The sequence below is a fragment of the Larimichthys crocea genome, chromosome XVII, assembly GCF_000972845.2.
Source record: "Larimichthys crocea isolate SSNF chromosome XVII, L_crocea_2.0, whole genome shotgun sequence".
Classification (NCBI taxonomy): Eukaryota; Metazoa; Chordata; class Actinopteri; family Sciaenidae; genus Larimichthys; species Larimichthys crocea.
In genome coordinates this window covers 17228468-17254165 of record NC_040027.1, presented here as the reverse complement: position 1 = coordinate 17254165, position 25698 = coordinate 17228468, and the positions used below count along the sequence as shown (strand labels likewise).

Below are 25698 nucleotides of genomic sequence, written 5' to 3'. Positions count from 1 at the left end.
GAAATGTCCTACAACACGTTGCAGCCATTAGAGAATGATGAACAGATCTTGTCATTCCTTGCTGATTTGTGATGTACAAGAATGAGCCTTGGCTTTATCTCTTGGGATACATGGCTACGAAACAGCTCCGAGACCTGACTGTCTGCAAAACAGACTGCAGCTGGTGAAGTAGTGATGGTCAGATCTGATCATGTTCCGCTCCTTTTCTGAGAGCTTTGAATGAGAACAGATATATTGTAAACATCCATGAGGATAACCTGCTCTGAATGATACGATTCATCCAAATGCTGCTTTGTTTGCAGCTCATGCTGGTGAACTGACATACCGTTGCTTCTCATCTATTTGATAGTCAACAAGGCATAAATGAAGAACACTTGTCATTAACAATAAATCTGTTGATTGATTTAGCACAAAGCCTTCACTCCTCTAAAGCTCACTAATTAAAATGTTATTCTTGTTTGTTTAACTGTACAGAAACTCCGGCCAAGAAATAGTCCGCCTTATAATTCCATCTAACACCACAACTTGTCATCATTGCAGCAGATTTTGTACGGATTAGATAAACAAGATATAACCATAGACAGTATAAATAAGAGACAGTGTATGCGTATCCCACAGGTTCCGAAGAGCCATTTTGAAGCCAAAATCTGCTGCTATGTTGGTAGTCCATCCTCCTCCAGCTCCCAGCTAATCTAGAAATCTAAGTATCAGCAAAGACGTGGATCTGCATAACTTTAAGCCTTATATAATTTGAACAGGTGAGTTCTTATATCAGACCAGTACAGTTGTCATAAACGGGGAAATTAGCTTTAGGACCAAAACTATTTTTTGTACCAGGTGTAAACTTTTTTTATTTCTGCTATAATTGGACATTTTAATATGGGTGCTTCTGGAGCCAGCCTCAGGTGGCTGTTTGAGGAACTTCCACAATGAGTGGTATCGATCTTCTCATCCAACTCTCAGTTAGAGAAGATTTTTATTTCAGCGTCAAACTATCCCTTTATTACATCAAAATCGACCTTGAAATAAGAGGTTTATTGTGAGAGCTGAGAGAATCATCCTTAAACATGGCAAAATTCCTGTTTTCAAAGCCATTAAACTGGATGTTTTTTTTAGCTGCCACACTTTTAAAGTTTTAGTTCTGTGCGTCTACGGTGCATTGTATGATATAAATCTTTACTGTACAGCAATGAAGTATCTCACCTCTCACTTTCCAGCCTTGTTTCAGATAATGGCTCATGAAAAAGTTACAAGAAGTCCATTAATTCATGTCTACAGACAGGGAGGTGCCCAAACTGACACAACTCCCTTTTAGACATGAAGAAAGGGCCTTTCTGCGCAGCAACCATCTCACGTAGTATACATAGTCTGAATCATCAAGGACACACGATATTCCTATTTTGGCAGCGTGTTCCCCCGGTGAGTGAGAAGGGAAGGTGGGAGGATATAACTCCCATCCTTGTGAGCTTGACCCATTCAAAACAAGAGATTGTGAAAGGTCTGACCACACAGGCGCACAAACAGACAGTGCAGTATGATGTCGGTGGATGTCTTCTGCTGTGGAACGCTGATGCTCTGCGCGGCCCTGCAGGTCTCACATGGACAGCAACAGATCCCGGTCCACGACACCACAACAACAGGTTAGACAACTGAAAACAATGAAACTTTATGCATTAAATATTTTATGGTTTATGTTGTGGTGCTGTGTAAAAATGTTGCTGCATTTAGCGTTTGTCTTTTTTTTGGTGCAATTTATTCCTTTTTTTCTATATTTAGTCAAAGGAGACCACCAGACAACAAGCTCCACGCACACTGGAGACGTCCCGCACAATGCACCATGCTTTGTGGATGATATATTCGTTGCACTGCGTGAAGCTGTGGGGAATGATGGTGAACTCACAAACAGCAGTTTGGCTAATTTTGGACTCTGCACGGTTTCTGATTCATCCAGCTCAGTTTTGTTGGAGCTTTCGAGGGAAACAAACAGAAACAGGCCAGAGGTTTTGCATCCAGTTGGAGGTAATGGTGATCTCTGATTGCAAACATATTTGTTTGATTTTTTTTTCTTTATCTTAAGGTTTGTGTTGTTTTCTCCATCAGTGCACTTAGCAGAGGATGATGAGAGAGGAACGCTCACATTAACCTTTGACCTCCCACAGTCTGCTTTCCTCAAGCTTAACCCTGTGCTGCTTTTGGCGTTTGAAAGTCCTCTCACAGGAGAAAACCTCGATGTCACTTTCACTAGTCAGTCACTGCAACCTAACACGCAGGTAAAGAAAGGTCTTGTAGGAATAATGCATGAATGACGACATCTGTTGTCTGCGGCTTTGTCACAGATGTTTCTGTTTCTAGTCTGTGTGTATTTCAGGAGAAACGCGGTACATAATGCTGACAGGAAAAGCATCAGAGAGCAATGTTCACCAGAAATGGAGGATTTCTGTTGTCACAAAATCCCCTGACATGAGTAAGACAGGTTATGAGTAAGATAGCACTTCTTATTCCACGTAGAGTGCATGTGACACATTTTCTCTCTTTGCAGAGCAAAGTCTAAAAGACGTTCTGATTGGTGCAAAATCAGGAAGTAACATCAGCGTGACTCCACTTCTGCTTTTGTCAGGCGAAAGAGGAACAGATACAAGGTCGCTTTCATGTTCCCTTCTGATTTATTATCAGAATATTGTCCAGACTCTCTGCTCAGTGATGTTTTTTACTTTCCCAGACATGTGTCAGGTTCATCCCCCGCCTCTTCACAGACCTCCTCCTTCCTCTGTGAGCTGAAGCGGTTCTTGGGTGATATCCTACCCGAGGACCACCCTGTGTCCCCTCCGCTCCAGCTTGACTCCTTACAGTCCCTCCCTCCCCTGACACTGGGTTTATCCTCCAGCGAGACCCTACTGGCGGGGCTGATCAACTCCTCGGCCCTCACCATCTTCTCCTTCAGTAGCTGGAGCAGGTTTCAGGTTCATCATGGAGAGTTGGCGCTGTCTCCTGCACTGCTGGAGGAGCTCGGGCAGAGGTTAGAGCAGACTGTGGTGCAGATAATGGAGGTGATAAGAGAGGAGGAGATGGGCCACAGAGCCACAGAGAGACTGGGGAGGCTCAGAGAACTCAGTGTGTTTCCAAAGAAAGAACCACCAGCAGGTGATGTGTTCAAAAACACGACAAGTACCCCCTGCTTGACAAAGCAGATGTTCTTTCGCACATCTGCCAGAAATGTAGATTGATTATCGCTCTTCAACTGACGCTTCTGTTTCCTCATCTGCATAAAACAGGCGAGAGTCAGTACCGTGCATTTCTTCTGCTGAAAGCCCTTCAGACGGTGGCCCGTATGTATGACGTGCAGAGAGGACTGCGGGCTACCAGAGCTGACCCCAACAACCCAGCGAGGGGCAACATATGTGGGCTGAAGAGCCTCACTGTCTCCCTTGAAAAGCACCTTGTGGGTCCAAACACAGCCAACATCAACAACTGCCAAGGCTCTTGTGCTTTCCCCCTGGTCAATCCCAAGAACCACGGCGTCCTGCTCAACTCCCACATCGAGAGCGGGAACACGGACGAGCGGGCGCCGTGCTGTGTGCCTGTGTCCTACGATGCCCTGGAGGTGGTGGACTTGGATGAACACGGCATGACTTACGTCTCCATTAAAACAGATGTGGTGGCTAAGGAGTGCGGATGCTGCTAAAGCTGTTGTTCTCTATTAGAGTCAATGTCACTGACCGTAGCCTGTTCAGTGGAGAAAAAGTGTGACTTAAATGTTACTTAACGTTTGATAGTCATTTATTTATTCACAGTATTAATAGTTGTAAATGCACATGTTAATTCACAGAGGTCTCTTATGTTGTTACATATGTATTATTTGCAGTAGATGCACACAGGACACTGTTTGAAAATAGATCTTAGCATCTCTTATTTCTACTAAAAAAGGGTTTTTATATGTACCATACATGATAAACATTTCTGAATATCCTGCCTGACAAATGAAATTGTATTCTCCACGATACAAACAAGAATTAAATGAAATGTAACATTTTTTATCTTCATATCATTAAATGCAAAGTTTGTTTAAGAGTATTTGTGTTCATTATTCAGAAACCTGTTGTTGTAACAGGTGATGACATTTATTTATTTTTTTTTGAGCTGTTCACAAATCATTGTTTAGGTTTTGGCTTCAGGATTACTCTGTGGCTGATCGGCTTTTTTCTTCTTCTTATCGCTCCAACTTCTTCAGATCCCCACCACCACATTAAATTGTCCCATATGGAAATCTGGAGGCAGACAGCATGAAACAACACATATTATACAACCACATTAATATAAAAAAGATTTTATGCAATCACCTTCTTATTACACTCACTTTAAGGATAAGATACAGTTACACAGGAATTGGTATTTTAGTGATTTAGTGCCTCCAGTTACAGAGTGAAATGCCACAGGTGTAGGCAGTTGTACACATGTATTTTTTTATGATTACATTACTTATAAAAAATTATGAAATTATGATCTGTGTTTGGTTACTTGTTTGTATAAATACATAGATACATAAATACATACATATAAATACATCTAATTTAATATATTTCAATTAAGAGTGGATATTGAGGAAAAATGCTACAGTGTTTGAAACTATGAAATAAAAGTCAAATAAAAATAAGACAGACAATACCTGAGTTATTGAACCATCCATCACACTCCCAACGAAAGACCTTATACCTGTCTCTTCAACAAAATAATCCACAGCATCTAGAAAACAAAGTAATATAAGTACAGTATCTGCTGTTTGTACTAAACCCAATACAACTTTCTGTCAACATGAGACATAAATGTCTTATTTCTGTCTGTAAGGTGACATGATTACACTACTCACCGTGCACTTCATTGACCCCGGAGCTCACAAACAGTACGACCAGTGCCACCACTAAGCAGCGGTTCATCGTGAATCCCTTCCATGGATTTGGAACATCGCTCAGATTTTCAATGGACAGAATCCGTTCATAAGACACTACGGACAGACAGACAAACTAGTCAGATGCATATGCTGGTTGACCATGTCTTCACTCACACGTTTGGTTGTTTATGGTGGAAATATTTCTTACTTATGATGTTGTCAGATGTTCAAACTCTGGCTCCAAAAGTCCTGAAAGGTTAAAATGAACAATTCTATTGTTTTGTCATGCATAAAAACAACTTCAAATCAAAGTTTTTGCAAAGTCTGTGTGTCCGTACTGCTGCCAGACTGTACTGTATGTCATAGACTAACATAAGACAGCTTAAAATAGGCACCTGCAGCAAGCGGAAAAAAACAAATATGATTTAAAAGGAGCTCAGAGTTTAGCTTTAAATGAACTCCTGCACAGAAAGAAAAAGAAACTTACCTGATCCCACTCTTCAGTTGTGTCTCACTATTGAAGTAAAGGGTAATGTGGTTGTGTTGATGGTGACTACTTTTCTGCCAGGACCAGTGACAGTGTTACACCATGCACCATGCTCTTTTGCTGCTTGATTGACAGGCACAGATGGAAGCTGTTGAAAAAAGGAAAAAGACTTTTACAGTGTGCACTGATACTGTTGATACTCACCGGCAGTTAGACAAACCTTTATTATGTCATATATCATATTGATTTATAGGATAAAATAATGAAACTGTGACTAATTTATCATTTGGACAACATTAAAATAGGTCTTCTCTTGATTGAATTTGAAGTCGTCAGCAGCCCAGCTAACAAACTGTGCTAACATTAACTAATGGCAGCTAGACTGGTAGCAGTTTGCTTTACTGTCAATCAGGAAACTCTGTAAATTACAGAGTAGATAGATAGATAGATAGATAGATAGATAGATAGATAGATAGATTTTCTCAATAAAACATGAACCAGTAGTAGTGTGTGACTTGGTGCTGTAAAGCATTAAGTATGTAGCCAGAGCACAGTTACATAGTGGAAGAGGTGCAGAGTGGGAATGACAGCTGTGCAGCTGCACAGAGGGGTTTTTATAAAGGGCACCCTCACATGAAGGGACCTCAACCCTCTAAATGTTTTTTATCCAAAACTATCCTCATATCAGAATCAGAATCAGAATCAGAATCAGAAATACTTTATTAATCCCCGCAGGGAAATTGTTTTTGTTACAGCAGCTCCCAAACGGTAAGTGAGATAGTAAGTGATAGCAAGAAAACAAAACTTTAACAGTATACACCTATAATATATCCTATTTTAACACTATATACACATGTATAAATAACAGTTAAATAAAACCAGTGACAGTAAAATAAAAACCAAGTAACAGTGAACTATGCAATATGTAAGCCTAAAACCTCCCTCAAAATATCATTCCAAGTCAAGTCCAGTAACCATCGAACTGGCTTGTGCAATAAATAAGTGAAATAAGCCACACATGCATACTGCACTTTAACAATCAGTGTATTCTCTCTGTACAGTCTCTCAAAGACTAAATTCTTTAAAAGGTTTTAGATTTACATATTGCATAGTTCACTGTTACTTGGTTTTTGTTTTACTGTTACTGGTTTTATTTAACTGTTATTTACACATGTGTATATAGTGTTAAAATATGATATCTTATAGGTGTATAGTGTTAAAGTTTTGTTTTCTTGCTTACTATCTCACTTACCGTTTGGGAGCTGCTGTAACAAAAACAATTTCCCTGATTCTGATTCTGACATTTCATGGGGATCATGCTGCTCTATACATTTTACTTTACTATTAACCCATATACAAATCAAAAATTTAGATTAAAAACATCATGTAAAGTTGTTCATTTGAGACAAGACTTGTTTTTTGGGGGCAGCAGCAGCTCAGTCCATAGAGACTTGGCTTGGGAACCTCAGGGTCCAAGCCAAGTCCAGCATGGACCAAAAATATGGAAGGTGGACTGGTAGCTGGAGAGGTGCCAGTTCACCTCCGGCAGTGCTCTTGAGCAAGGCACCAAACACCCCCAACTGCTTCCATCGCTCCACCATCTCTCTCCACATTTGCATGTCTATGAGCCTTGTACTTGTACTGTATGTGTGTTTGAGGTTAAAAATGCATGTAAATAAAAAAAATTGTTGAGGGGATTAATGAAGTATATCTTCTTTTTTAACTTTGTCTGGTTTTCGACTTGTATAACTTTTAGTTAGTTATTAAATCAGTATCTTAATAGAAACAGGAAAACAGAGGAAATAAAATACATGACCGCTCAGGGCTTCCATACATTTCACATGGATCATACTGCTCTGTTTAACCCGTATACAAATCAAATTTTTCAGATTAAAAACATCATGTAAAGTTGTCAAATTTAGCTCCACTTCCGCCTGTCAACAACAGTAAACACTGTGACTGATATTATAATAAAACAGCAGCACTGGTTTTAGCGCTGGAGACCCTGGAGTGCGTCATATTTTCACAGTGCACGTCATGACGCGCAGGACACGCCCCCTGACAAACACCGCAGCCTGCCAGCGCCGAGCCGAGCGGCATTGAGGCGAAGAGGAGAGGACAGAGGCAGCAGCTGGTGTGGACGCTGGCCGGATGGTTAAATCTAACCTACAGACGATTTTGAATAGTCATTGTTTTGTTAGAGAAAAAGAGAGAAACTTAACCGAGATGCCTGTTATTGAGCAATCCAGTAATAAACCTGAAAGTGAAAGGTATGTTGTTGTTGTTGTTGTTGTGAATGCTAAGTTTAAAATCCGCGGCCTAGCTCTGCTCGCTGTGTTTACATAACAGCTCCGTTCACCTCAGCTGACTGAAATACACCGAATCAATCGCGATTTACACGTTTTAAATAAACACGTCGCCCCTAAATTTATTAACGCCGGATTGTGTCACATTTACCTAAAAATTAATATTTAAAAAAAAAAAACATGTTGTAGTTAGCCGGCTAGGCTAGGCTAGGCTAAGCTAAGCTAACGCAGAAGCTAATACCGTGAAACGCCCGCAGAAACCCGTTTAGCAAAATGCTAACGCGAGAAATGTCGATTCGTATTAACATAAAGTCATCTAACATCTTTTATATTTGTAATTAATTCACGTAGAAAGGTCGATAACTTTTTTATTTTTTGTGTCGGTTATTAGCTCAACGGTCAAATGAACGCTAACGACTAACGACCAACGGCTGTTTATCGACGGTTGTTTTCGGCGTCACAAACCAAAAAACAAAAACAACAATCACTACAATATTTAAACTATATTTCATATTTTGTACTTGTGTTTTGTAAGAAAACACGCAGCTCAAACACATATTCACGTCTCGTTATGTAAAGTTAGCTCGGTGCTAACAAATGACGGCTGAATTGATCATTTGTTGTTTGTTTTTTTGCTCAGGTGCTTTAGCTCGCTCGACTTTGACATTTAAAAAAAAAAACTTAGATTAACCAATTTTATCTGGCTCGACATGGATTCAATTTATTAAAATCCCCCTTTTTTTAATTGAATCTATTTAGTGTTTCATATTAACCGTTGTGTGGTGAAAGGGGGGAGGGCATTAGTAGCTAATGCTTGTTTGTTGGTTAACTTCCAATCTAATGTTGCAAATTGACTGGAAATGAGAGCAGTGTCTGGAAATATGGTTCATAATGTTTAAACAAGTTGTGAGCGATTATCCGTGGGCTGTTTTTCACCTCAGTCGTGTTCTGACAAGATTTTTTTTTTTTTTGGTTGAGGCTGTTTGTCTAGTGTTGTGAAGGACTCGTAGGAAATTTCCACTGCACTGCGAAGGGGGGGAGGTATGGAGCATGTTGAGCCCAGGGATGGCACATTGTACACAGGAGCCGAGATATTTTTCTTTATGTTTACCCTGAATGTTTTGGCATTTATGGTAACGGCACAGATGCAACTACGCAACAGTGAAATTAGAGATTTATATATGCGGTTTTACTCTTTCACTCTTCAGCAGGTGCCCTTGTCATCTCATTTTCCTCACAGATACCGATCCCGTGGTCTACTTTTGTGTTAAAGTGCCAACACGTATGATATCTTCCCACAGATGAGTGGTCTAAGGTGCTCTTATGCAACCAGAAACTCAAGAGACTCATCGCTCATGTGACTAGGGCGTGAATGTGCTCTGCAGCCTGCTGTGGACGTTACAAAGACCGCTATTAACTTGACCCAATACACCGATTTGAAGGCTTTGTTTTAATTAGTTTTAATGCAAAAAGAGGCATTGGTGGATTTATGTGAAATATCGTTTAAATTGGCTGTTTTACATAATCTGATAATGGGATTTAGGACAGGACCTGTGTGTTAGTAGGCGATAGGTTGTACGTTGCGTATGGACTCCGTTAACCGGAGTTATGGGGGTGACAATGGCTCTCATTTTGGTTTTCTCACATCTGCTCCACATATAGCACAGCAGTGGCATTTGCGTAAGAGAGGATCTGTGAATGTCTGAGAGCGCGTGCGTCGCTGTGGCAGCACTGCTGCTCGTAATGGCTTGTGTTCCCGATAGGAACAGGCTCAGTCTGAACACTGTAAACGTATGCAGCCGCACAGCCAAACTAATTCTATAGAGCACCTTTTGGCTGAAGTAAAATGGCCGATCTCCCTCGCCGAACTGTTTTTGTCCCCGTCTGTTGTAAAACTGGAGCAGTGTGGTTAGTGCAGGACTTAAGTAGGCTAATGGTTAGACAAACAGAGGTTGCTCCTCCGATGAATCATGTGACAAGTTGCCCAAGCATGCTGCAAACCCAGTTTTAGGAAGTTCAACGTCTGTGCACTGTAAAAACTTTCCACAGGTGACAGCGAATAAGGACTGTGTTGTCTTTGTTGACATCTCGAGGTGTTTTAGTGAAATATCGACTGAAAGTTGGCACACTAAAGAGTCATGAGTGACGTGGTACGGTGGCAGAAACTGCTCACGCTTCCTGTCTGTTAATTTAATGGGCACATGTCAAATGTTTATCACATCATGCAGAGGTGAGGACAGTTAATGATTGTACTGTGCCCTCCTCCAGCCGTGTTTTTTGTTTCTTTAGACTCACTCAACCTTAGCAACTGTTTTACTGTAATCTCCGAGATGAGTCACTCAGCGGTGTAATGTATGATAACGCCGCTGTTTATATTCAGAGTTAAGTTGGCAACACCTCTCAGTGAATACCCGACTCGTAATGGCTCCGTCTGTGTGCGTGTTTCTTTCGTCCTCCAGTATCTCCAGTCCCAGGAGGTGCTCCCGCTGTTGCAGTAACCCGTGTCCGGGGCCTCTGTGGTGCTCCTGATGCCCCTCACCCACCCCTGAAGATCCCAGGTGGGCGAGGGAATGACCAGCGGGATCGCAATCTTTCAGCTAAGCTATTCTATTCTGTAAGTTAAACCACCTTTAAAAATATTTTCACAGGGCAGGGGGTGATGCAGTGTGGACCTACTTTTGAAATAACAAAGTGCAAACCTGTAGAGCACAAAGGCAGATGTTTGCAACTCAGCAGTTTTGAATCATATCACTCTTTGACCTCAGTCAGAGTGATACGACTTTGTAGTATCTGAGCATAACTCTAAGTTGCATAACTTGTAATGTTGGTCCAGGCTCCTCCTCTCTGACAAACTATCGGTGGCGCTGAACGTGATGCACTCACTTCTTTATCTTCACGTTAGCCACAGCTGCAGTTATCATCACACGAACCAGATCAAAATGAAGTTGTCTTGAACAGCTCTAAGTTGTGTTTATAATCTTTTTTTTCCTTTCCAATAAACCGTTAATTTGAGTAACTTTACTTTTATTCTTTGTTCTCTCGTATCCCGCTTTTCCCTTTCTGTCCTCCAGGATGCTCAGTTGCTGGTTCTTGAGGAGCCCCCCCCTGCTAACAGCAGAGTGCGGTTCTTGCTCTTTGAGCCTCGTCGCTCTGAAGGCAAGCACTGTGTCTGGAGGGCGGCGCTGAAAGGAGGGAACCTTTATGTTGAAATCCCTCCTGGAGCTTTGCCCGAGGGCAGCAAAGACAGGTCGGTTCAGAAATGTATTTCAAGAGTTTGACAAATGCCAGAGGAAAAACAGACCCTTGTACTATCTTAATTTATACATAATGAAAAAGTCTGTAAATGTAAAAATCACACAATTTATAAAAGATTATAATCATATAGAGCCTAATCGTCCAAATGAGTAACTTAACTCACGTTTTATTCCTCAAATCTTTGGCTGATCTTGTTCATATCTGCTCTTATGCAATGGTATGCGTCATAGAAATGTCTTCCTGTGTTCTGAAATTCATTAACGTCTCTCCTATAACACATTAACACTTCCTGTTTGTTTGTGTTTCTTCAGTTTTGCCCTTCTGCTGGAATTTGCAGAAGAGCAGCTGCAGGTCGATCACGTGTTCATCTGTTTTCACAAGAGCCGTGATGATAGAGGTGAGCCCCTTCTGTCTAGTTACATATTACTTACATGCATATTCATTTGTAGCCACTCTAAACAAAGAAAGTTGATCTCGATATTTTCTATGTAACTAAGACGGTTTTCTCTACATAAGTTTTGACATTTAAAGGGCACATTTGCATAGAATGATGTGTACAGTATTAAACAGATCTCTTTGGGTTTTCTCTTCAGATAAATGACTAATACTTTACTGTTGTTTTTTTAATTTAAAGTTAAATTTGAACCCAAACATTTAAAAATTTGTGTGAGGCAGATGATTACAGGCACATTGAGGACTCTATTGACTCTTACCAGCGTAGCAAGAAACTTAGGAGTCATGATCGATGACCAACTAACTCTCTCTGATCGTTTTCGTTACCACGGTTCTCCGGTCAAGCAAGTAAAATCAGGTCTGACCCTGACTCAGTGAGCTACCCAACTCCTGATAACAACCTGTGGTCGTGTCATGACTCGATTACTGTACGGCCTCCCAACCTGCACATGATCCCGAATGCAGCAGCACACAAAAGGGCACGTTACCCCACTGCTTATAGAGTGCTGCTCGCTTCCTGTAGTATCCTACCAGTTCCTACCAGATCAGGGGCGCCCCTCTCTATGTTTAAAAACCTCCTGAAGACCCAGCTCTTCACAGAATACCTCCTCTGCGAGACTACCAACAACTGGAGATGATAAATCTAACCCCCTCTAGAACCTTCACAGTCTTCATGGTCACACTGTACCTTGATCGTTTCCTTTTTCGCTGGTCAATTTGGATAAAAGTAGCTAAATGTATAAAGTCAGATCAGGAACATAGGAAGCAGAGTTTATGATGGCAGACAACAAGAATCAAACTTCAATGCCAATCAGCCGATTATATAATTTCGCTGGCGTGGAATAATCAGATCTTAAATGTGTCAGATGGACTTCAGTTTATCTCGACTGATAAGATACTGACTTTGCTCTTTGTACGCAGATTGTTTATTATTCTGTTTATTACAAGCTGTTTTTCCAAACCTGTGATACACCGATCCTAACTCTTACTCCTCAGTAGTCAAACATCTGTGTCCACCTTGTCTCCCTCCAGCATCCCTGCTGCGTACATTCAGTTTCCTGGGCTTTGAGATTGTGAGACCGGGTCATCCCCTCGTCCCCTCCCGCCCCGACGCTTTCTTCATGGCTTACAGCATCGAGCGAGACTCCTCTGACGATGATTAAATGACGCTGAGCAGTTACAAATGTTTGTTGTTCTTATTTCAATCCATACCTGCACATCTTTATAAAAGAAATTGTTTGTTTTTGGAAATGAATATATTATCCAAGTTTAGTGTGGTTGAGGTTACCTGTCAGAGGTTCCTTTTTGTGTTTGTTTTACCTTTACCTACCATGTGCTGTGTTTCAATGATATTTGCACTAGGGTAAGATGTTAATATACCAGGAATTTAAAGCAAATGCCCACATAATATCCGGGCTATGTGTCCTCGCCACTGTATTACATTTTCCATGATGTGTGTAGTGCTGACTTCCTCCTCACTCTCCCACAACACCCGGACGATCATCTCTACAGTGTAATATTTATGATAACTTTAAAATCATCTTACTCATGTAAGTAGGTATGTTTCATAGTGATTATCATTTGATTCTCCTGTTTATATTTTTTTAATGTGTGCATGATTTTAATTTGTTGCTTTGATTCACTTGATAGAAATCTGCATGTTGTAACTGTACTAAATAAAAGTGCTCACCATAGAGAGACTCTGTGGTCTTGTGAAGTCGTACAGAGTTAAGGAGCTCAGATAGGATGTCTTGCACAACCACATCTAAAGAAGCGGGCGTTCACGGGTTACAAATGGCCACGCTTGAAGCCAGGACAGGTCACGTTGCTTTGCTCGGGCTGCAGTCATGGTATTTGGACTCGTTTGTATAAAAAAGCAGCTGTGTGGAGAATTAAGGGGAAAAAATTCAAACCTGTCCATCTGCTGTGTAACGTTGGCGTGAATTATTCTGAGAAATTCGATCGCTCGGTTCTGCTGACAAGTGTTTAGTGTTTCAGATGGTTTGACACTTCCTTTGACATACAGGACTTTAGCTGTATTAGTATGAGAGGTGGTAATAGTACTGTCACCATGATTTATTATATTTATCATTTAATGCAGTCAGTGAGGAAGTTTGATGGTAAGATTTTTAAAGTCCAGTTCGGTCTAATGATTCATAGTGAGACAAAGTTTTGGCTCAACTCAGGACAGCAGTGGCTGGTTTTAGAGCATAAAGCATGTCACCAGTTTCACCCATGGCAAAGTCACCTTTTTACCAAGCAGTGACCTCGGTGGCTCGGAAATGAAGCCAATGCAGGAGTGCCAAAAACCGTAGGCCCTTGAGCGGCCGCTTGAGGCTGCTTACAGAACAAGTCAGTCTCCATAAGCCCCCATGTTAATGTCCACCTTCATAGCAGAAACAGACATGTTTACAGCCTGGTACAAAAAACAGTTTTGGTCTCTATAGCTAATTTGCCTTTTCGTGACAACTGTACTATGGTTGAATCTTTTTTAAAATTACAACAGCAGGGCCGCTTGGATTAACAGGTAGGTGCAGTTACAGGTGGTTTATTTGAGCACCCAGGCACCTCAGGTCCATCAATCATCCACGTCCTTGCCGATTTTTTTTGATTAGCCAGGTGGCAGACGATGGAGGAATGCCAACATGGTGGCAGCCAGCTGCTTCAAAACATCTCTTCAGAAACTTGTGGGTGACATCACGTATACGCTATCCATTCTTTATACTGTCAGTGGTCCTGCCCCACCTCAAACCAGAGAGAAGAGCACGGAGGAATAAACACAGACAGTATAAATATGGACATTTTAAACTTCTGCACAGGCCTCACTGTCTATGTCTCTGACTGTTCCTCAAACTTTTTACACCCTGTACCACCTCAGAAAATATTCATCTCCAGCATGCCAGTTTAGGCTGGCCCTGTTCAGCTACAGACAGTTCACAAGGAGCAGGTTCATTCATAATAAGAAGCTTTTATTATTATTGTTGAGAGGTTCTCTTGTTCAGTACTTGTCTTGCTAATATTTCACATTTGAAGCCACGATAGTCATCATATATAGCTCATAACTATCCACGGATGTGTGTGCACTACCTGCATGTCTGTGACTACAGAGCAGCCTGATGTGAAAATAGAATATTACAGGAAATGCTGTGAAGTAATTTTGGCAGAAAGTAGTTTGATCATGTCAGATCCCATCGCTTTTAGTAAGTATATGTGTCTTCGGGGCCTTTAATGACTGAATATCACTGCAACAAAGGTTCAATCATTCAAGCTGGAGCAGTTTATTAGATTAGTACATTATGAAGAGCAGTATATGAACAGCCTTAAAGGAAGGATGGAAGCAGTGTACACTTTCTTAGTGTATTTCAGACCAGCTTAATACTGTAACTACACAAGAGTCAACAAAGGAACGGCTTCATTTCAAGATGGACTTCCACATATTGACTATAAATGTCAGTCCACATTCAGCGTGAGCCACAGCTTAGTGGTCACGCTCACCGCTGTCTCAGAGTCTGTAAATGCCAGATAACGCAGGCACATACAGTCCTCCCAATCCAGAGCAGACTGATCCTGGATCAGCCCTCTTTCTGCCAGTTTCATCACCAGCAGAGCTCGTTTGATTGTCAGCCAGTTGTGTACAGCGGTGATCATAGGGTGTTTGTGGTCAAAGAGCGGGACACGTGGCCCCCAGAGGAGCACCTGAAGCATGGCCACCATGTCTGCCATTTGTGGCCCGCTGCTCTCACTCTGGAGCAGAGAGGCCAGATAAAGAAGTCCTCTTCGGTGCAAGGACTTGGACAGAGATGTCTCCTGTGAGCTAAGGAAGTATTGAATTAGGGCTCCAATTTGAGATTTGATGTAGATGCTGGGGTTGGGTACAGAAAGAGCGGATGATAGCGGAGTTAACAGCACACGAGGGGAACCATGTGTCCTCCATAACATCTGGATCTTTCCTTTTCCTCCTGTCAACTCCATTTCTTCTTTCAGTCTGCTGGTCTTCGTTTCATCCTGTTCTAGTTTGTTTCCCCTGTCTTCCCCTTCTCTGTTAGGCCATACTAAAAAGATCTCACAAGGTTTAAGCTTAGCTGCAGAGGCACTGATGTGCAGATGTTGCAAGCCCGTTAATATCTGCAGCAACAGAACACACACCTGTCTGTCATAATCCAAACAAGCTGTGCTCTCCTGAACAAAGTCCTCAAGTGTGGCATGTGGCAGATCTCTCTCAACGCTCACTGAGTGTCCTCTCATGAGGAAACACTGTGTGTTCATACAACCTGTGGCATACTCAGTGCTGCCTCCATCTGGTGGTTTGCCATCTGTGCAGCCTGGTTTAAAAGGACAAGAGGGATCTTGACTTTGCCACGTGATGAAATCGTTCCTCGGGTTGCTGATTGGTTGGAAATGAGCTGTAACTGCTTGCACGTTGACATGTGATGGCTGGTGCTTGGTCTGAGCTGAGGAAGCTTCATGAGTCTGTTTGTGCACCTGCACAGAAAGACAGAAACCAGACACACTCATAAAACTAAAGTCATCCTCAACAAACACAGCACACAACATAAGAAAACGATATCTGGCCTTCCTGTCACAGTTGTGGCACCTGATGACAGTTTAGAGGAAGTGTTTCTGGTACCACAAGTATGTGTCACATTCACCACTGTTGATAAAGATCGTATTTGTATTACTGGTTGCTAGAAGCAATATGCACACAATTTGTGCAATGCGACTGCAAGTGTAACTTGCATACAACAAGAGAAAGGTTTTTCAGGCATTTTCACACAGAACATGCTGTAAACTATGTGGAGTGAATAAAAGAGCTGTGACATTACATTACCCTTAAACCAAGCACCCTCCCTGGGAACTTGGGGCTGTGCAGGCTGTAATAAACTGCTTCTCCGATCTGATTTGGTTTGCTGCCCTCACAAAGCAGGAAATCCTCAGGTTGGTATGAGCTAATGTCCCTCTCTGAGGCCAGCAGGATCCCAGCCTCCACACTCTGTGCCATACTTCTCAGGAAGAGCAGATGGCGATGCTGAATCCCCTGAAAGACAACCCTCTGGTCGTCAAAGCTGCTGAAGAGGTAGGCCAGATGTTCGTCTGGGGTGTCAAAGGACAGCTGGGAGAAGGACAGTAAGGGGACAGGACTCCCTCTGACTGGTTCAAACTCTTCCATCTCCTCTTGGAAACTGGTGTCTGATATGGGTGCCAGTATGTACAGGGGGTTGTCAAAGTTTTGAGGTTGTCTTTGCAGCGGAGACAGAGGAGCGAATGTAGGCACATCGGTGCTGGGGAGGGAGAAGGTGCGAGCTAACTTCTTCTTTGGAATAGGCGGCGGGGTGCCATCGGAAAAAAATCTCATCTGGTGTCGGGAGGCATCTGAGCAACACAGTGAGAGGGATTTAGGTCAGTGAGCAATGAACATGCAACAACGGGAATCTTCATCTACAGCGGCAAAAAGCCAAGTCATTGTAATTCATTGGAATATTGTGTTACTGTTCAAAGTAAAGGTTTCAGATTGTTACTTCCTCTCTTTCAGTTCTCATGTGAAAGATGAAGTGAGAACATCACAGTGACTCTGCACAGACGAGCTGTGGATACAGTGGGATTGAGTGCGTGTGGATGCTTTCCCCCCACATGAACTCACTTCATCATTCTGTTAACCTACCGTAGCGCTGGTGTATGGGACACTGGGCTGCATGACAATCAGTGGGTTCAGGAAAGACTTCGTTGCATGCGTAGTTTTGATGCTGGAGTTCAACAGGGCTGAGCATAACACAGTCAGACTCACTGAAGTGTCTGTGGGAATGACTCCTGTGGAAGAAGATGCACAGAATAGCAAAAACATTCACCTTTCTTCTCAAAATATAGTCACAGTGGATACACAGAATGCAACTTTTCTGCAGTGAAAAGCACCTCAAGTTGAAAAAAGATCAGTTTGTGTACGTTTTCTGTGGTGCAATTCACATCCAAGTGCACTTGACATTACAAAATAAAGGATATATATGTTAATTTTCTGTGCAATCCACTTTTATTGCAGATAATTAGGATCTTTTAATAAGGATTTTGTGATGAAAGATTAAAGCTAATGCAAACTCAATAAAATTCTGCAATAATCATAAAAAAAGATCTATACACAGTCAAAATATGTTGTTTGTTGTTCTTACCTGTGCAGTTTGACAGGCAGCATCGGTGGCTGTTCCTCTGCTCTACTTCCAGGACCAGACGCCATCGGGAATCGGCACAAAGTTACACCACCTATAATCTGCTCCTGCACCTCTCTCACAGTTCACTGCTGTCACTGAATGACAGTGTATGTGAAGCTCACAGGTGGCTGAACTCTCTCTGTCAGATGCTTCTCTGAGAGACTTCCTGTCTACATCAGTTACTCCCACTGTCACTTTTTCTCAGCCTCTTTCGCTGTCGTGGCATGTTTGAGTGATTTTTTTCTGCTCCTCTTATCTTTTGTGCTAATCGTTTGAGGTTGAGGTTGGTACCGGAAAAGTGGTGTCTCCTCTGTAGGCAAAACTGTTCTCTGAGCTAACCTCAACCTGACAGAACGGCAACGAGCAGTAACAGAAATGCCCACTTTCAATTTGCACTCTTGTGTTTTTCTCTTTCTCTCAGTTGCAGTTGATCTACATTTGCCATGTGAAGTTCTCAGCGTGAACTTCCCTGTTTTGGATGATGCAGTATGAGCCTTTACACTTGCAATGACCTCTGCAGGGCTTTGGTGCTGGTATGCAAGAGGTTTTGCTTTTACTGACTTTAAAGGATAAGAAAATGTTCAAGCAGATGAAGACGGAGATGGTTTATTATGTCCACATCTTGCAGAACTGGGACAAATTTTTAATTGATTGAATTTAAAGTATGTGGATTATGACCTGGAGAGCATGCACACTATGAAAAATATCAAAGATTTGTGAGGGAAGCAGTGCAATGATATCTGCACAGACAATATCAGAGGACAGCTTTGAGAGTAGTTTTGATGCTATTTAATCATGATTTAATGACGTGGTGGTTCTTATTTAAGAGTCTACAGCCAGTCTAACAGCTCTGTGAGAAAAATTAGTCACACCCATGTGAGAACTTGGTTTTAATGTTGGGTGGAAATAGGAAGCATGAAGTGCATGTGTACATGTGTGAAGGGGAGTTGTATTGGGTGTGACTATTACTGTGGTTACAACTGTGTGGTCTTCTAACAAGCTTGTTACTATGATTAAATGAATACACAGATAAATGCAGGACAGCAAACACTTTACTTAACACATGCAATGATAACTTAGGGCACTTCATGGACTGTTATAGCACACTAGCAAGTCTGTTCATTCAGCCACATCTCTGTGGTACAGTCTTGATATTCTCTATGTAGCCTGGTTAGCACTGTTATCTCCTCCATCTTATAACAGATGATATACATGGACTATAACTATACTATGTATACTATACTGTAACTCTTTTCTGCTCCTGGGCCCAGCTCTGCATGCAGAAACCCTAACCCCCTGACCCTTCAGCAGAGATCACTGCTCATTCCACAGAAAGAAATATGCTACTGCTATCTAATGCTGTTCTCAGGTGTAAACAAGAAGCTTATAAGTTATGACTTATAAGTCACATCTATAATGTTCTATGATGTAGTACATCAAAAAGGATTATGTATGCTTTGAGTGTAGTCATAAAGCATTATAATTAACTATAAATGGCCTTATAACTCACTATAGGTGTGTTCCCACTCAAGTCTTATGCCACAATACCATTTATAAACCGACGGTGTAAGCCATATGAGGAAAAACTGACTACAGTGGCCAGTTTAGGGTATCCAGACGGTGTTTATGATTTTTTATTGTAATATCTGTGTGCAGTCATTGTCTGTGCTGTCGTGCGACCTGAAGTGTGTGAAGTACTTCTATCCCACAATGACTCACACACCCAAAAGGGCTGTTGTCTCTCAAACGGTTTTCAGTATCAGTTCTGATATTTTTAGAACACGCCAGTCACCATCTCATTGAAAAACATGATGACAATGTGTATACATGGTGACAATCACTGACAATGTACTAACACACGCAAAACAGCCTAATAAGGAGCTGAAGAGGAGCTCTGTCATAACAATCTGCCTGTGGTTCACAGCTTCAGATGTCTGCTGCCGGTAAGATTCATCAATCTGATTCACTTACAAATGATAGAGGACAAACTGTGATGGTCATGATCCAGATATATCAGTCAAAATCCAAAATATGAAGAAGAAATATCAATGCTTTTGAGTTTTCTATCAGTATAACAGGACACAGTGACGTTTTTATTGGTTTGTAGGTTTGGTAACCACTGGTGGGTGAGATTATTTCCATTCCAGAACAGAAATATACACTCAGTTACAAGTTTATTAGGTACACCTATAGCTAAGATGAATACAAAAAGCCCAGGAATAAATCCAATATCATGTTTAGAGAGGTGCCGATTCAACTCTATGATCATTTTAGAGGATGTAGTTTGTGGTGCTGTTGAACTATACTGCAATATATCGAGAAATGTTTCAGATTCTTGTTGTTCAGCCCATTTATAATTCTCATAAATCATCCTTTTAAAAGAATAGAGGCATTTATTGGCATGCAGATGGCAGATGTAATAGTAGGTGGCATAAATGTGTTAGCTGTGTTTTTTAATATTCATATTTCTCTTCATAAGAGCTGTATAACTCTCATTCTTTTTTCTAGAACTATATCTGCATGTATGCGCAGCGTCGATGGGCTTGGATTTGTATATGAATGTAAGTTTTGATTTCATTTTTCTGTATATTAATGAAATGAGGGTTTATTATACAATGTGTCATGTATTGTATGTTGGTGTGGACCTCAAGAAGATAAGCTGATTTTCTTCCGCTAATGGGGATCCTTTAAATAAACAAATATATCACTGTATTAGGCTCCATGAAGGTAAAGTACAGTTAAATGTGTGAATAAAGGCATATTGGAGAGAATTTTCTTAATGTTAAAACTGAACTGAACTGATGCTTGCACTGTTCTGCACATCAGTGTGTTCTCAAAATTACAAATTTAATATGTTCACTTCTGTGTCTATTATTGTATCGCATGGTGATGTAATTGTGTTACTACTTGTCTCATTTGTGCTCATATGTTTCCTTTTAATGTGTGCTCATATGCCAACAACCTGCCAAGCACTGCAGATGAAAATGAGTGTTCTTTGTTTGTTTTTTTTATATGTTTTTCGGTGACTGTGAACTGTAAGTGGAAAACCTTATTTCCCTTAAAGCATTCATGTAAAATCACTTACGTCATGCACATAAACAAACAAAATGGCAAGCGATAATAAATTTAGATCACCATAATCTATTCTTGTGTTCGGCATTCAGCGATTTGCGTCATCGTGACATTTACCCACAAAATTTCAGTGTGTGGGAGAGTCGAGGATGCAGGCTACAAGGATGCATTAGTGGATCATTAGTAAGGGCCTCTCCACTTGAAGCTCTTCATATGCTAAGGAGGACAGAGAACTGATTGGTTTCTCCGCCTGATGGACGCATCAGCACACATTTACTCCTGCAGGATGCAGTTCAGGGTTTCTGCGTGGGCGTGCTATAGGATGTATTCAACAGGGGGCTGAATAGGGGCAGACAGCTCGAGAGGGAGATGACATTTAAGATCATGAAAGCGGTGGAGGAATTCATTAACCCTCTGCCCCATTATGAAAATCTTAAAGATGACCCTCAACACAAGAAACAGGAGCTTTGAAATAAAGTACAACTGTGAAAGACTAAAACATAAAACACATAATTCTGCAGCAGTCTGTTTATGTTGGTTTATTTTTTCAAGTGGTACATTTTTCACAGCTTAATCACACTGACATTTTTGTCTAATGACACAAGACAAAAACTGTGTTTCATAAGGAGATTGATGGCACTTTCTTACATGAATAAATGCACAAAGAAGTGAAGATGTATTAAAACAATTCTCCTTTGTTGAACACCAGTCCCATGATTTCATGTCTAATGGTGGGAGGTGAAGTGTTTTTTTATGAGCTCGTAGAAGCGCCGTCTACGCTTTCCGCCTGGGTGTCTGGGTGTTGAAGATGATAAAACTGTAGTGTTGCTGAAAGAGGCAGGAGAAGGTTTTAGCTCTGCGTTTACTGTCTGCGAGTCTTTAGACGGTTTCTTCTTGTCTCCTGGCATGTGAGATGAGTTTCCTTTGCTGTCTACTGTCCTCATCCCTGGACAGCACGCAGTCTCCTTTTCCTTGTTAAAGCGCCGTAGCCCGGCTTGGCAGAGAAGTGCCTCCTCGCTTGCCATCTGTGGGCTCTGGCTCAAGGTGATGAAGCCGTATGGGGTGGTGACTTTGGTTAGGTGCGGCAGGGAGAGGGCAGCTCTGCTGGCCGGATCCAGGCAGTGCTGGGCCTCCGTGTAGGAGCAGGGATAAGACACCTCCCTCTGAAGAAAAGATCTCCTCTGGGTAAAAGGGTCTGAGACACTTCGCTCAGCCCTTCGGTCTGACAGAACCAAACTGAAGGCTGAGGATGATGTGGATGATGAGGGCGTGGAGTTGGCCAGAGAAGCATGAAGAGATGTGGATGATGAGAGCATGGAGTTGGCCGGAGAAGCATGAAGAGATGGCTCCAGCTCAGTCCAAGAACTCCCTAAGCCCTCTGACTCTGCATTATCCTCCTCTTTCTCTTTGTCGAATGATCTCGACGTGTTCTGCACAGACAGACTTGGTATTGTGAATTGTGGGATGCTGTCAGGTGTCAGGATATTTGGAAAAATGTTCTCCTTGCTTGTCTGGGAGTCCGATCCTAGAGAACACCCAAGAGACTTTGCGCTGCTGGTGGCCCACAAGAGTGCACGGATCCCTGCGCTGCTATGCCTACGCGCTGCAAAGAAATCATCTGAAGCTTTGGTTCCACTGCCAATAGCTCCAATGCTGAACGTCCTTGTGACTGTGTTCTTATCCATCACTGAATGTCCTTCACTCTCTTTGCACACAGGCTTGTTGTAGATTGGCAAGATGATGAATGACAGGCAGCTTTTATACTTCTCTACTTCCCACATTTTTCCTCCCATAAATGGAACAGATGCGTAAATGTGACGAAAGCCAGAGGCGGAAATGGTTACCAATTCGGGAGCTTGTCAATTATGGAAGCACAATGATGGACCTTTCTCTTAAACCTCTTCATATGCTAAGGAGCACACAGAGATGCAACATCCCCCAGCCTTTCACAGCGTCTGGTGGTTATGTAACAGATGCAGCCTAAAGTTAAGCCATAGCTGTTTTAATGGCTAAATGTTTTTCTGTGTGTTTGCAACTGTTGACTATCTTTATTTTCAATTAATCTTCTGGTGTTTTCTCAACTAGTGAATTCATTATTTGGTCTAAAAATGCCAGAAAATGGTGAATAAATATCGTAACCTATAGTAACTTAAAACTGTCTATTTACTTTGTCCAACCAACAGTCCAGATACAGTAATTTACTGTCACATAAGACAATGACAAACAACAAATCTGCTCATTTAAATATGTAACTAAAGAATCTTTAGCATTAGTGCTTTAAAAATTACTTGATAAATTGGCAGGACACAAATCACTGAGTATATATCTGCATGACCTCGAAGAAGTCGACAACTCTGCCAAACATCAAGCAATTGCAACAACACAAGACAGCAGCCAGATATTATTACTGACTAGTCCAACAGCAATGAGCCCAGCTCGCCGTCTGTTTTTCAACCTTTTATTTCACCAAGCTCTCGCCAACGACTAAAGGTCAGTCCCAGATTTACTCTTGCCCGGCAGATACATTGCCCACTCACCCAGCTCCAGTTCTGGCACAACACTGACTCTGACAGCAGCTCCTGTTGGCAGCAGTTTACTTAACTGTCCACCAGGAAACTCTGTAAATCACAGAGTGTTGAGGCAGAGCAGCCAGAGGACATCAGAGGGAAAACCAGAAAACATTTTCTCTGTAAAATATAATCCAGTTTCACCAAGATCAGTGAAATAGCTGGTGGTGTGTGACTTAGTGCTGTAACGCATTATGTACTTTGTGTGAATGACAGAGACACCATTCACCACTGATTAGTGTAGCATCAGAATTATTTAAAATATGTTATTTAATGGCAGAAAAGTTACACAATGTTGCTTTAAGTTGAGCAGTTTTGCTTTTTTGTTACAGTTCAGTCACATTACAGTCAAATCAGGATTTCTGTGCCCTCACAGCAGCAAGCAAACAGTCATGTGACCACATTTCTCGGCCTGTTGCAGGTTAATTGGCGGGATTTGTTCATTGGTCCGCGCTGATTGCACCAGGTGCGTTTGTCCCCGTTGATTGGCTGCACGGTGACAACTTCAGGGTACATTTCTCCGTCCAAAACCCGCAGACACACTATCGCGCTCCAGCCTCTTCTTCTCCTCCTCGGTGCAGGCCGGCAGGTCCAAACAGCAGCATGACTCTAGAAACCCGCAGAGACACTTCAGAGCAGGAGCCGGCTGAAAACACGGAGGTAATCACAGCTAGATAATCTGCAGCAACATGTGACGTTGGTTTGTTGTGGTGCTTTTCACCTGGTTTGTCTCCTCACCTGCAGGGCCGAGTTGTGAAGAGAGGCGGGGTGTTTCGCTCCATGCTCCGCGGCGTCCTCTGGCCTTTCGGCATCGTGGTACGAGCAGCAGCTAATGTCTCTAATACTGCTTAATGTGTTTGCTTTACCAGCTAACACGGCTGTCACTCACAGGTGCGGGCATACCGCGGGTTTTGGTGGGTGCTGGGTTACCGGCAGCCACAGGAGAAAGTCCTGGTCACCCCCGCGGTTACCAGCCCCGCACGTCAGAGCCTCGCCGGCCGCAAGCGCCTGCGCAGGGTCACCCGGCTGCTGCTGTCCATCCTGCCCCGGTGGCTGCAGGGCAGCCTGGGATACCCGGTGTCCAGCAGCATTGGGCGCTCCCTCTCACCAGGTATGTTGGCTGTGATTCATCCAACCAGCACAAGCTTGTTCACGTTTTTTGTCCTGCTAAAACAAAGGATGCATCAGACTCAACATTCAGCCATTTTCTAAAAACTTTAATTTTGCATGACTCTTGCACAGTAATTCAAAGCTTTGTCTGTGTTTCACACATTCAGATGATTTGGACAAAACAAGCAATTTAAGTTGCACTGGCCTCTACGAAACTGGAGAAATTCATCTTTAGGATTAGCTTTAATCTAAACATTGTTACATTTGCTTATTAGCAGCTCGGACTCACTTGGTATAGTTTAGTTGAGGGTAGCCATAGAAAGTTTTACTAAACACACCAAAGGTAACCCTGCATGCAAAGCTAATGTGTGTGTTCACCTTTGGCCTGCCAACAAAAGGGAACATGAAACCAACCAGACTCAACATTGAGCCATGTCTTCATCCTACTGCATGATGTTTGCACAGTAATTCAGAAACTGTCAATTTCACATGTCAGTGGCAGCAAACTAAACTTTAATGGAGATCTGACTTAAGGTCTCAAACTTGTAGGGACAGCAATTGCATCAAGATGTCCTGATGGGATATCAAGGAACAGGTCCCTTTTGGTGCCCTGTCAAGTGCAGCAGTTGACTTATAATGCTTCTGTTCTCAGGAGACATCATCTGTCAACTAGGCTTTCCTATCAAACAGGGCCAAAGAGAACTTGACAACTGACAAATGTTTTATCAGTTATCAATATTTTTTCACTTGTTTCCCAACAGAAATCCGAGTATCTCCTACTAAACCTTGTGGAAAAGGCAGCAAGAGAAAGCAGGATGAGTTGGACGAGGATGAGGAGGAAGATCATCAGACCTGGGTGGAGGCTCTCAGTCAGGAGCTCGCAGATGAAGACCCAGAGGAGGATCCTGACTATGAGGTTGGCGCTCTATGCTTTCTAAATCATAACAGACTTGAATACTCGCTCACAGTGCATAACTATTACACATCAAAAGCCTTTTAAATGCACTATGAGACATGGAGTTACCTTATACTGATTTGTTTCCAGCCCAGCACTGTAGAGACGGAGAGTGAAGAGTACCGCTCACACAACAACACAGAAAGCGACCTTGACATTCAGGAGAAAGGCGTGGTCATTATTGAAGATGTGAACACGGTAAGATCTGAGATTTAAATCTTGTGTCAGTGTCAGATTAATCCACTAACTTGTGTTTGTGTTAATAGGGTGTGACGCCATGTGTTCCGTCTGAAGCCTCTTGTCCTGCTGTTTAATGTGTCATATTGACAATGTTGTATGTTCAGTGTTTTCCATGTTTATATTTCAATAAAACGTCCTTTTGCCTTGACATTGTGGCCTCCCACTAGATGG

At 42.1% G+C, this 25698-nt stretch overlaps 4 protein-coding genes and 1 long non-coding RNA gene across 7 annotated transcripts; 3 read left to right on the top strand and 2 right to left on the bottom strand.

Moving 5' to 3' along the window:
• The first annotated feature begins 1263 nt into the window (after positions 1–1263).
• Positions 1264–3698, top strand: amh (anti-Mullerian hormone). 3 transcript variants are annotated; one of them, XM_027289870.1, is made up of 7 exons: positions 1264–1640; positions 1777–2019; positions 2160–2270; positions 2353–2464; positions 2540–2639; positions 2720–3141; positions 3273–3698. In XM_027289870.1, the coding sequence occupies exons 1-7, from the start codon at positions 1599–1601 to the stop codon at positions 3680–3682; spliced, it is 1440 nt and encodes a 479-aa protein (XP_027145671.1). In that variant the 5' UTR covers positions 1264–1598; the 3' UTR covers positions 3683–3698. The 3 variants fall into 3 exon arrangements, with proteins under 3 accessions (XP_027145671.1, XP_027145672.1, XP_010728463.3); XM_010730161.3 differs by having other exon boundaries at positions 1267–1640; positions 2101–2270; XM_027289871.1 differs by lacking the exons at positions 2160–2270; positions 2353–2464.
• A 458-nt stretch (positions 3699–4156) lies between these two features.
• LOC104918413 (uncharacterized) lies at positions 4157–5497 on the bottom strand. The gene is made up of 5 exons (XR_797004.3): positions 5373–5497; positions 5094–5134; positions 4865–4999; positions 4664–4740; positions 4157–4265 (listed from the first exon to the last, which is right to left on the bottom strand). It is a non-coding gene; the product is annotated as an uncharacterized LOC104918413 (long non-coding RNA).
• Positions 5498–7442: 1945 nt separating this feature from the next.
• On the top strand, positions 7443–13082 carry oaz1a (ornithine decarboxylase antizyme 1a). Its single transcript, XM_019270279.2, is given in 6 exon segments — positions 7443–7642; positions 10138–10204; positions 10206–10292; positions 10750–10925; positions 11245–11330; positions 12419–13082. Coding segments are annotated over 6 exon segments (666 nt in total). The 5' UTR covers positions 7443–7523; the 3' UTR covers positions 12550–13082.
• Positions 13083–14640: 1558 nt separating this feature from the next.
• On the bottom strand, positions 14641–18017 carry peak3 (PEAK family member 3). The gene is made up of 4 exons (XM_019270248.2): positions 17545–18017; positions 17046–17191; positions 16215–16756; positions 14641–15868 (listed from the first exon to the last, which is right to left on the bottom strand). Exons 1-4 carry the CDS (start codon positions 17607–17609, stop codon positions 14837–14839), a joined length of 1785 nt encoding a protein of 594 aa, XP_019125793.2. The 5' UTR covers positions 17610–18017; the 3' UTR covers positions 14641–14836.
• Positions 18018–23736: 5719 nt separating this feature from the next.
• On the top strand, positions 23737–25675 carry org (oogenesis-related gene). The gene is made up of 6 exons (XM_010730158.3): positions 23737–23882; positions 23967–24038; positions 24114–24333; positions 25094–25248; positions 25378–25485; positions 25554–25675. The coding sequence occupies exons 1-6, from the start codon at positions 23826–23828 to the stop codon at positions 25599–25601; spliced, it is 660 nt and encodes a 219-aa protein (XP_010728460.1). The 5' UTR covers positions 23737–23825; the 3' UTR covers positions 25602–25675.
• Positions 25676–25698: the final 23 nt, after the last annotated feature.

Coding starts and splice junctions, on each gene's coding strand:
- amh (XM_010730161.3), top strand. CDS start 1,535: ATGATGTCGGTGGATGTCTTCTGCTGTGGAACGCTGATGCTCTGCGCG. Junction 2,020..2,100: donor GGTTTTGCATCCAGTTGGAG/GTAATGGTGATC, acceptor TTTCTCCATCAG/TGCACTTAGCAGAGGATGAT. Junction 2,640..2,719: donor GAAAGAGGAACAGATACAAG/GTCGCTTTCATG, acceptor TTACTTTCCCAG/ACATGTGTCAGGTTCATCCC.
- peak3 (XM_019270248.2), bottom strand. CDS start 17,609: ATGGCGTCTGGTCCTGGAAGTAGAGCAGAGGAACAGCCACCGATGCTG. Junction 16,757..17,045: donor TCCCATACACCAGCGCTACG/GTAGGTTAACAG, acceptor TGTGTTGCTCAG/ATGCCTCCCGACACCAGATG. Junction 15,869..16,214: donor GGAGGGTGCTTGGTTTAAGG/GTAATGTAATGT, acceptor CTTTCTGTGCAG/GTGCACAAACAGACTCATGA.
- org (XM_010730158.3), top strand. CDS start 23,826: ATGACTCTAGAAACCCGCAGAGACACTTCAGAGCAGGAGCCGGCTGAA. Junction 24,039..24,113: donor TCTGGCCTTTCGGCATCGTG/GTACGAGCAGCA, acceptor TGTCACTCACAG/GTGCGGGCATACCGCGGGTT. Junction 25,486..25,553: donor TTATTGAAGATGTGAACACG/GTAAGATCTGAG, acceptor TTGTGTTAATAG/GGTGTGACGCCATGTGTTCC.